General features: G+C 33.8%; 1 protein-coding gene across 1 annotated transcript; it reads right to left on the reverse strand.

The window, feature by feature from the left end:
- Positions 1-343: 343 nt before the first annotated feature.
- On the reverse strand, positions 344-11,893 carry LOC132556131 (nuclear receptor coactivator 4-like). Its single transcript, XM_060220516.1, has 7 exons — positions 11,866-11,893; positions 8,228-8,372; positions 7,482-7,681; positions 6,536-6,782; positions 5,902-6,301; positions 5,442-5,644; positions 344-5,007 (listed from the first exon to the last, which is right to left on the reverse strand). Exons 2-7 carry the CDS (start codon positions 8,315-8,317, stop codon positions 4,249-4,251), a joined length of 1,899 nt encoding a protein of 632 aa, XP_060076499.1. The 5' UTR covers positions 8,318-8,372; positions 11,866-11,893; the 3' UTR covers positions 344-4,248.
- Positions 11,894-12,274: the final 381 nt, after the last annotated feature.

A 12,274-nucleotide genomic window follows, 5' to 3' on the forward strand; every position in this document is an offset into this window, starting at 1 on the left:
AGAACTTCTCTTTATTTTTTCAGCCAATAGAAAGACTAGTAAACCAGTCTTATCCTCATTTCTTTCCAGGTGTTGGGGGCTTCCAACCTGGACCATACCCCTGCATCCCAAATCAGTTTGTGCCTGTGTACATATAAACAGTGTTTTCTGAATACATGTTAAAGATGTCCATTGAACAATTATTTCATTCTATTTTTTTTTTCTTTTTTTTTTTTTTTTTTGAAAAATTAACCGAGAGAATCAACAGAAGACTTTTGTTGGGAGAAGGTATCTCTAAGTTCTGGTAACTTTGTGTTTCATCACATTTGTTAGATTGAATAAATAAACGAAGCAAAAGAAAAGATTATCTTGAGAATGATTATTTATTTAACAACAGTTAAACATGTACAAAGTATATCAACTCCTTTCCCCCAAAAATTGTCAATTAACAAGTGTAGACCATATGCATCTTTATTCCTTAACACATCTGTAACTTTCAACAGTTTTTTCATATGCCATCCTAGCTATGTCTGTATCTTTAAATTAAACTTCTCTGCATCATATTAACACATCTTTGTAAATCCTCTACATCATTTTGACTTGCAGCCATCATTATGTATCACTGTAGCTTGTTCCTGTTTCACGAATGTTCTTTTATGTCATTCAGTATAACAAGTTTTCCATTGAAATGTTTTAAAAAAATCAATACATGTATACATAATGTAAAGGAAATTCAAGAAACTTTTCTCATTAATATTATTATCCAAGTTTTTGCATTATAATATCAAAACAAGTACTACTTAGAATTGGGGAAATCTAGGGGGAGTAGGGGAAATCCAGGGGGAGTAGGGATCTGTTAAGATTAGATGTTACAATTTTTTTTTTTTTAATAACCAATTCCAAGAGATCAGAAAATCTCATTTTCCCCTTGAAATGAAAATTTCAATTCCAAGAATTCAGTAAGCTCCTGGGCACATTCATGAAACAGGGCAATGTACAAATAATAAACAATGCTTAATGACTAAAATTGACATGTACAGAAATTCAAGAAAAGTACAAAATTGTACCATGACCCTTCACATGGACAGATTTACTCTTATCAATTGGAAAACCATCCAAAACTATTACACAATATCATTTCTGATATTTCAAAAATAATTTACAATTTCATATTCTACATATAAAATATCTTTATATCTATCAACTTGTGCTTTATGATATTATTTGCAGAAAGCGTTAAGTGCAAGCAGTGGAGCTAAAGGTAAGTGTCAGCTAGTGTTGCTGAGTGTCTGTGTGTCAAATAAAGATAACTACTGTATTTTTCCGGATTATAAGACACAACTTTTTTCCTCACGAGTTGGGCATGCAGCTTATATTTGGACGAGAAAAAAATCGTCAGAATGCCATAAAAAAAAGAAAAAAAAGGCCTACCAGTACGAGACAGCAAAGCGTACCTGCCTACCATGTGTTTGGGACTGAAATGGATCATGGCAAATTAGTTCGATATTTGCTATTTCATGTATTTTGAATATTCAGAAAATACATCAATAAAACAAATGATTATTTGTGCATTAATCATTTGCAAACTTTATTAAATGTTTGACTGATGATCTGATAAATTGCCTTCCTTTGTTCAACAAACTTTGGTTAACATCATGGTTACCATATCGTAGGAATGGGTACTGGTGCGACTTATAATCAGGAAAATATGGTAAGCACAGTGACTAGTTCCCATAACAACTTCAGCTGCCATGGATATTCATCAACATAATGGTTGTGATGGATGTGTATAGACTTTACAAAAGTCAATATTATAATCATAACAGGAGTTGATAAATATTCATATGTAACAGTATGTGGTCAATACCATACACTAATAGATAAACATATCTAATAAAGACAATAATTATGTTATCATATGGAAATTTGGAACGGATACTTCGTTTCACAAAATCTTCAGAAAAACATCCACTGTACTATTCTTCATACTGCACTGACATTTAATGCGTAACAGATTGACTTCAGATGATGATTTTTGTATCTGAGGGCATGAATTCTATGTTTTTAAAACAAACATTTAAAATTCAATATCATACCTCACTCAACGTTATCTAAAGGTTTCCACTTATCAATGGTTAATTACCTATAACATTTATTATCAATGTTCTCTGCAATTTCACAATCCTACGGCAAATGCATTTATGAATGAATCAATTCAACAGAATCAGCATCATTTTGTCTGTTTTATAGTTGCAATGATAATACAAAAACTTCAACACTACTTATATAAGGGAATTATAATCAGTGTGATGATGAAGAATACCTTGTGAAGTCCACACTGTCCCGACTTAACAGATATGTTGGTGGCAAGAGAGGGATATTTCAGACTATTTACTACAGAATACTGCTCTGTTTATTTGCTGGGTTTATCACTTCATCAACGGCAAGAGTCATTGTGAGGTGACGTCTCTTTTTATAATCAGATGTCTACCTTACCCAACAACATATGAGAGGCTGTTGCATGCCGTCCAGAGTATTGTGATTAAAATGTCTTGCCCAAGGTTACAACAAAATCGGCACAAATTGGTCCAATTCTCATCTTCCCAAGAAACATAATTCACTATGGTAGGGTAGGGTAATGGGGGTGGGGATATGCTTGCTATGGGGACATATCACTTGACATTATAGAATAAAGTTATTGTACAACTCCATTCTACAGGAATATTTTTATCACAGTCTCAATAGATTAACGCTGACTGAAATGAATCACAAGGAAGCAGTGTTTGAAACATGAACACATTGAAGGCAATGTTAAATTCAAGATATAGGAAAAAATTCTCAATTTACTGTCATCAAATTTTGGGTAAAACTTGCGTGATCTCTATACAACACTTGTGTAAACTTGGGAAACACTTGTTTACACATTATTTAATACATAATGTACTTTAATGCAACTGCAATCACAAGGTGATTTACTGCATGTATACTTTTATGTACAGAATTCCATCTTAAATGCTTATTAACTATGACAGCTTTCATCTTGTAAAGGTTCAAGTCTTTTCTACGTCTACATGACACTGCTTCCTTATTCTTCAGCTTTTTACATTGAAAATGAAATGCATTAATTCAGACAACTGACATAGAAATGCATTTACAATATATTTAAATAGTTATTCACAAAAGTGTACCACACCATTTTTTATATAAAAATTTAAATAAAAGCATTGAAATATTTTCCTGTTTGCATCCTTGAAATGCATAAAAATAACAAGTTTTACAAAGTACTAAAGGTGGAGGTACTATTACAAAAAGTGGACATCTTTCTTAAAATAATACTACTACACATAAATGTGGATATCTTGCACAAAATGATGCAACATATGTACTGTCAATAACAGAAGTTCACATTCTTGTGTTCTGTTATTTTTCCCTAGTGAGGTTTTCTTTAATCCAAAACAGCAACAGAAAGCCTTAAATGCTGTGCTACTGTAACATTGAAATTGTAGTAGACATCCGTCTTACAATACTTAGTATTACAGAATTCTGTGTACAATTAATTTGCTTACAATTAATCTTATTTTTCACATACATGTATCACTTTATCTGTAAAAAAACTATTATGATGTTACCATAAAAACAACATTTAAAACACAGTAAATTACAAGGCAGCATTATTGAAAACATAGTTATCTGACCGAGTTAAAATCATTTTCAGAATGTTAAGATTTTATTTAAAAATCATACTAATTTATTTGAATGAACTCCACAGGAGACTGATGAAATTCGTCTATTTCTTTGCTTGTTTGAAATGGAAACTGAGTATTTTACATACAGTTTAAGAAAACATTTTGATTACAGACTTAGGATAAACAATTTTATATCTAACTTAATCTTAACATAGAATCACTACTTCTTCATTGCACTAAGTTTAACTTTACAATACTTTGGTTGTTGAACCACTTCCTAAAGTTGTAATAAAGATGAATGTAAGTAAAGTCAAATCTTGTTATCTCAAACTCTTAGAATTCGAAGACTCTGTTTTATTTGAAGCATTTCGTCAGTCCCTGTCTAACTTTACACAAAACATTAAAATCACTTAAATTGGATATTCGGTTATCTTGAAGTTTTCCTATGGTCCTGCCGAGTTTGACATAACAAGGTTTGTATATCATTGCCTGTCTTCACATTCACGCAAGAAACTGGATCAAGTCAACAACAATTTGATTTTTAATCCAAGTATAACTAATATACCAGGAATGAGGAACATATTTAAGCATACAACCAGAACTTATTGTCCTCCTGAGTATAGGGAATTTCCATGACTTGTTCCTTGGAAAGTGTTTCAGTTTCCATGCTTTCTTTGTGTGACAGCCAGATCTCTTGGTCAACGTCTGGTAAAACCTTGCCCATCTCAGCGTTGCTATTGGCACAGGGTGGTAGAAGCCATTGGTCAATACCTATATCTCCATGTTGTTTAGTCAGTTTGTCCCAAGTGGTACAGTATTGCAAGGGAGTGTTCGCTGGTGGTAGTCTGTTTGCCTCATCCAGGCGAAGCCAAACCTTGTTGTCTGTGTTCTCACTGAATGCTGAGAAGGTCATCTCACCTGATATGTTGGGTTGACTACAGACGTCCTTTTCATTTAGTAACCAGTTATTGATCTCCTTACTGGCCTCCGTGAAATGTCCAAATCCGACACATCGGGTTGTTGGTCCAACATTCTTTCCTCCATTGGCAAGCCATTTCTGGTCATCACTGTTATGTTTAAAGATACTGAAACCTGGCAAATCTGTTGCATTCATGCCACCGACTCTACCATGGTGTTCCTCAAGGCAGGATGGTTTTCCTAAACAGTCGTCGAAGGACTGACATGGTTCATTGGCTTTACATAGACTGCTGATTTGCTCAGATTTCTCTTTGTTGCTGCTCAATTTGATCCAAAGTTTGTCAGCTAAACAGTTGCCTAGATTCTCAATTTCAAAAGAGCTTGTTGGTTTGTCACAGCAGGAATCACCACAGCAACCTGTCTTCTGAAAATTATAAATATTAATGTATATTATTGTCTTGTAAGACCAATATCAACAATAAGGTTAAAAAGGGTGTATGTGTTTCATGTTGACGTTAGAATTAAATATTAAGTAAGTGGGTGAGTAGGTTATCTTTAATATCTTTAAACAGCTGTATGGGAGGGTGAGTATGAATTCTACAGATGAAAATCAGACAGAAAAATAAAATGTTTAGAGTAAACACATAAAATTAGCTTCAGTAAGGGAGGGAATATCACAATTAGCATCATCTGAAAATTGTCTCTTTTGTTTTTTTTTTGTTTGTTTAAGAAACACTGAAGAAAATAATACTCTTTATTTTTTATTTGATTTTCAGCCTGTTATAAATAAGTGTAAGAGAAAAAAGAAATTAAGCTATAGCCAAAATGAAACTTGATTTGTAGTGAAGACCTTTGTACCTGTTTTGGAGCCAGCCACAATGATATGTCATCATCCCTTTTAGCAAGGTAACTGGCCATTACATCATGTCCAATTGCCTGATCAATGTCTGTTGGTTGGGAGTCTAACTTGCACAAACTTTGTGACACAGTCCATCGGTTTAGGTCTACTGTGGGAGTGGTCCCAGTGGGTTCATCAACAACATCCTCAATGTCAAGCACTCCTATATAAGTAATATGATCTTGACAAATATGCCTCAATTTCTGCTGATATTGAACTTTTTGATCTTATTTCTTCAACTAAATGAGGGAAACTGACTCTGAAGTGAATGTCTAATCTGAATTAATTAATCTGTATTACCCCTAATACCTGTTGAACAGGTGACAACATCTTTTCCTAGTTCTTCATCAAATAAGTATATAATATCAACATTTCACAAAATGGTTTAATTTTAAATTAGATGTTACAACCTATACTTACCTGAAGATGCTGACCCATCAACAATTTCAAAATCATCTTCCTCCTCCATATCTGGGTTCTGTTTGATCTGAAGTAACCAAGTGTCAATACTGGAGGCAGAGGAGGTGACAGTCGGGATCCCTCGAGGAGTACATCGTCCAGAAGTCGTACTTGATGCACTGCAAATCGATACCGATGGAGAAGTATCTGGTAGGTTAGGAGAGATAACTGACATGATAGGCTGCATACCTGAGCCAGACACTTCAGTAGAGGGCGAGGATTTTAGCCAATCAGTGGGATCTCTACTGAAAGTTGGGAAGGCAAATGTTGGTTTTAAGGCAGTTGCAGTGGAAGTTGTGGCAGTGGTGTGAGTCAGCCAGTCCTCAGGGCGGGCAGACAGCTTTGGTATATGGACATCAATCTGTCACAAATATACAATCAAAATCCACAATCAGGAAACTGCACAAGAATATTACATTTGATGTCTGTAAGACTGAGGATGACTTGTGTATAGACATTGGTAATGATAATGCCAAACTCAGCATACTAATATATCAACGCTAACTACCGTTAAAAAACATGAAAAGAAACATGTGCTCATGGCTTTTGCATCATCATGTTTTCAACGTGAAGGAAAATTCTGTAACAGACTTACATTGTGGCTATTGGTTTTGGCGTGTTTGATTTCTTCCACAGTTTTGTAGAGGATATGGTGTTCTGCATCATCGTAGTCCTCAAAGTGAGGTGGCAAACTGGCTGCTGGGCTGCGTGGGTCCATGAACTGTGATGTTAGAGGAAACCCTGTGTGGTCCACACGTCCATAGTTGACTATAGCATCCCTAAGGGAGGCACTATCAGCCCTAAAACTGATGTAGGGAGTCTCTTCTGGCCTCAGGTCATTCCTGTAAACATTAAATGTCTGTTCAAATCATTTTATGAAAAAGGATGTTCATATTATAAACCTGACAGAAAATTGCTGAATATCATAATTTGTTGTTTAGACAACTAGGACTTTGAAGTCAGTGATTTTTGCATTTCATTTTCCAAAATGTTCAAGTTGTCAACTGTTACTGCATTGTGGGTGCCATTGTCATCCCAGGAAAACACAAACTTCTTGTGTAGAACTTTTCAGAGTATTTTGATTTCTTGAAATTTTTCTATTATGTTTCTCATTCAAGTAAGAGACAGAGGTTCACAATATCTCTTGTCTATATGATTCTTACTAAGCTGATTATAATAAATGCATAACATTATTTTTTCTCAAAAAGATGCATTTTTTACATTTGCAGTTTAATTGGTAAGTAAGTTTTCCTGGACATAGAATACTATGGCATGTCAGCAAATGACACCATGAATTATTTTTCATCAAAGCTGTGCATGCAAATTTTAACAATTTTATCTAGGTTAAGCTGGCATTTCATCTGTCAATGTAATTATGAATTCAAACTAGCAATATACCATGTTAATGGTTATCAAAATACAGTGCACAAATGTTTTAAAAATGGAAATTTTGGGGGAAAGTGAGATTTATTGTCACAAGAAAGAATGGCTTCATGAACAATTTTCAACTTGAAGATTATACCAATTTATCTAACACATACGTGTCAAAGAGTATGTTGCCTCCTGCTCCCTGTAACTGATTCTGCAGACTGGTGAGGAGACTGTGAAGGCGTACTAGCTGACGATGTAGCACTTCTTCTTTACTGCTGTGAATGAGGTCCACCTGATTAGCCAGGAATACTTGTCGGTTCCACAAGGACCGCAAGTGACGAAGGAATGTGGTATTTAGGTTACTCTTAACCTGTAAATACATGTATGTAGAACCATCTTACAAGTTCTGAATAATCTACATTAAAAAAACCTGCATGTCAGCATACAATTTTGGTTTTATAAAAGTGTATATTGTTGTCTGTTATTTAAGCTGACCCCATATGAATTACTTTGTAAAACCTTAACTGTCCTATTTGAAGTATTCAAGTTATGAGAAAGAAATATGAAACAAAGTAAAGTTATAACATTCAGACTTTGTGAAATATGATTTTTTTTCAAAACTTTGGTTTACTAATTGAAATATATATCTATTTCACTTCAATAAATATACGAGACATCTTTCAATGTTTTGACATCCCTCTTGTTTTGACATCCAAATGAGTAGTTGGTTAATCAGGCATTTATCTAGCTGTCAAAAGATTAAGTCTTGTGTTGACACTGGAGGAAACCTATTTATAGTGTGTATATAGTATAACACTGTAAATTAGTGAATATATTTTTCTGGTACACATGAATGTTCCTGCCTCATTGGTCTTGTTTTCATCAACAAATAATGAATATAATAAAATTTACTTACTTCACTAGTATTCTTGTCCAAGTGTGTCTTTATAGCCTCTAGCTGCTGAATAGCATTTTGTACATCCCGGATGTTCTGTTCCAAGTCCATACTTCAGGATCAATCTATGACCAATGGCACTCGTATCAAATCACTTCTCTGGGACCTGAAAATCAATAAATATCTATAATTAAATATCTTTACATCATTTAGCAACAAGATATTTATGATTAAAATAATAATTATGTTTGTGGCAGAGCAAGAATATGTGATGTGTGCATCTGGTTCAAATAAGTAAGAACAGAATCTGTTAACAGGATTGCACAGAATTTTTAAAAAATAACTTTTTGAATGTTTTCATAACCTTAGCTCATAGCCTGAAGTCCTGAATTATAAAGAAATGCTTAACCTGAAGATATTTTAAATATTGGTAATGTTTGTAACTTTAAATAAATCTAGAAACATACACATCTACTGTACAGTACAGGATTTCGAAAAAGTTGCATAAAAAACCACACACAAATTCAATCTTGCAGTCAAGAGAATAATGTTACCAATTGTTTCAAATTTGAAACTATGATTGATGATCTTTTTACAAGAAATTAAGACATTTTATACTGTACCTAGACTTTGAGTATAAATTGTTGAGTACAGAAGGTAAGCAGGTGCCTGGTTTATAATGAGGTCTTGTAAACACAACCCCTTTATATTACATGTTTATCTAGATCACATGTCCAAAGGACTACTCAACTCGTGTCTTGATGAGGTTTATCTGATATCAGTACACATGTATAATTGTTGTTGGTGAAAATAAATTGTTCTTATCAAGATTAATTGTTCATGATGTCAAACGGTGACAATCTCATGAAACTTTTCAGATCTGTTTGACAAGTCTGGTACAATAATATTCTTATGAAAAAAGTCAAAATAGATTTAGAAAGACAGTTCAAATCATCTAATGTCACAAAATCACAAAATAATGACTTGACATATTATAAGTTTCACTTCTTTCAATGCATGGCATTTGAATTGCAAGCATACTTTAAAGAAATAAAAAAAAATAGAAATAATTTATTTCTAATTTTAAGTTCAAGCATTACAACCAACAACTACCAGGTAAGTGTTAATTAATTAATTAATTTTTTTTTGGTATTCTGATTCAACTCTCACCATACACTGTGGTAACCAATGTAATCAATAGCAGTTGATATTTACCTTGTATCAGTATGAATTATCTTTTTAATACTTAATACATCTGTTGATGTCAGTCCAATGTAGCAATTACATTTAAAAATGCGAGTATTGAAAATCTAATTCTGTACAACAATTAATTAAGTCACTGAATCATATTGAAGCATGAAAAGCCAATAAAGGGCCAAAGGGAGAAAACTCTTTGCTTTTATTGCTTTCTTTCTAATGATCATCCGCTTTGAACTGCTTTAGTGGTATGTTTCACTTTAATAGGACAAGGTTTTCCATAATTTTGTTAGTAGTAGACTATGTAGTGAAAGTAGGAGGCTGGCCTGCCGTGTACGTGTAGTAGTGTAAAGAACATTATTACGGAACTGGATTGGTGTAGGCGGCCAAATGATCAAAGTAGCCGGTCAAATTGGCCGGTCACCGGCACTTATGGAAAACCCTGATAGGATCCATGTTGTTTAGTGTTTCATGGTTTTAATATACATTATTTTTGTTAATTGATTAAAATTAATGCACAATTCTGAATGTATTCCCAAAAACTTTATGCTATTAGGTACAAAATCAGTTGTATTTTAATGTTAAAAGTTTCACAATGTGAAACATAAAATCTACACTATTCCATACAGAAATGACAAGTGCCTTTTTCAGCTTCCCATTTTTATCATTCTAACCAGATATATATATATATTTACATTATCTTGACAACATCAATGTGGATCAGTAAACACATGTTGACCTTAGAAGTACTGACACCAATGTTATCATTATAAAGGGTCTAATATAGGTTCATTTAGCTGCTGTTTATCACTGACATAGATTACACTATAGGATATCTGCATGATACAGAATCTATAATTGTTGTCAAAGATTCAGTTCAAGGTTTCATAACAACAGACACATGTATTCACCAGAGATACATAATTTTTAGCAGTTTTTGTCCTGAAAATTTATGAAGGTGATTTGTACAGAAGAGCAGATAACCCCAATATTTACCACCTCACAACACTAAAATGAAACGAGTAACTCGATGGGGACAGTATAACATGAAAACAAATGGGCCCTTAATAGTGACAATATAACAACACAAAAATAACAGTCACTACAAGGTGGCAATATCACAACATGAAAATGACAAGAGTCACGCAATGATGACATTGATGTTATTGACCATTCCATGGGTTTCAGTTTTAGGAAATTGAGAAACTTCCTTGGGGTTTAAGAACCTGGGTTGTTGGTGTCTTAGGGTTGAAGACTTTGCATGGATGGGAGTACAGTATAAGTTGAGTGTATAGCTTTCTGCCATAAAGAAAGTACATGTCTGAAAAAAGAACATGCCTGCTTGTATAGTGCAGTAATTCCACATTGATTTAACATCATTGGTATTTACCAAATATATCTACCTGGTATGAGGCTTAAAATTATTTATTTGACTTAGTATCATAGGGAAAGTCTTAACACAATTACCTGATACAAATTTATAGTAAAACACCATAGTTCTTTCACAATACACATGGAAACAGTCTGTGATCTGTATACCAATCTCTTACGATACCAGGAATCAGATAGTTCTATATATGTAAAATATAGCTGTATGAACTATCCATCTATATGGTCTAACCACAAGCCCTGTGACCAATCTACATGAGAGTCCCAAGTCCTGTTCTCTTAGACTTTTGATGGGACTGGTAGAATCTCTTACACTGCTGGTTTCATTGTTTCAGCAATAAAGTTGAAGGACTCATGGAAACAAATTGTAGACTGATCACTGAAGCCATACTAGTAAATTATTATAACCTAGGTATTCGGTGTAATAATCCACATCTATATCATGACTCTAACGAGTAGCCTAGACGTCACGTATTTTAATGAGTATCATACAAATGCATTTTCAATTGAAAATTATTACGAATCTTCTGGTATTCTTAATTTTATCTGCATTCTTATGTTCCTGGTTCATGTCACTGCTATTTGTGGGGAAAGTATATAATTTTTGTAACGAATAGGAACATAGACCTACATATCAATCAGATTTTGATAAATCATATCGGCTTTCGATAGCAAAATCTCTAGCGATGAAATTAAGGTCAAGGACGTTCGAGTTCGCCATTGAAACGTTTCTGTCAGTCACGTTCCACATATTTATCGACTAGTTATAACCTACAACATATAAAACTTATACAAACATGAATGACATAATCACATATGGATTATATCTTATTCCGTCTGACCCTAAGACAGTTCAATACATATCAAATTAGTCATAACGCGTAAACAAAAAAGCCGTAGTGTTTAGGCAGATCTGATGTCTGCCACATGATGTAATTTCGCGATCTGGACGTTTGCTGAAATCGTACTTAACTGTTTGTGTTATTATTTTGATACCAGTTAGATGTAATACTTTAGACAAACTTTACTACCAGATAAAAGTCACACATACTGTGGGAAGTTAAGATAATTACCGTCTTATGTGGCACCAGGATGTGGTCGCTGTCGACTGCAGTCCAAACTATTTTTCTATAGCGTGTTTTGATTGGTTGATGGAAATAATGTGGATACGAAAAGCGTACGCTGACACCATAGTTGAGCTCGCACCCAAAACTGTACTGTAGATTTTTTTAATCAATTTATTATTGTATGAAAGAGCACAGGAAAATACCCAATCTTGTTGACTGGAATCGAACTCTGGTCTCCGGCGTAAAAAGATACCATATCAAAACACTCAGTTAGACCTATATGTATATGTAGATTTTGTCTTCGCCCCAGGTCAAGAACAGGAAACTACCATATATAAAGCTACAGTGATGAGTTAAATATCCTTGCTGTGTGTATTTCTTCAAAAGTGAATTATTTATATTATAAAAATAAACA

Source organism: Ylistrum balloti, unplaced genomic scaffold (genome assembly GCF_031769215.1).
Source record: "Ylistrum balloti isolate Yb309-2 unplaced genomic scaffold, AGI_CSIRO_Ybal_v1 Utg370552, whole genome shotgun sequence".
Lineage (NCBI taxonomy): Eukaryota > Metazoa > Mollusca > Bivalvia > Pectinida > Pectinidae > Ylistrum > Ylistrum balloti.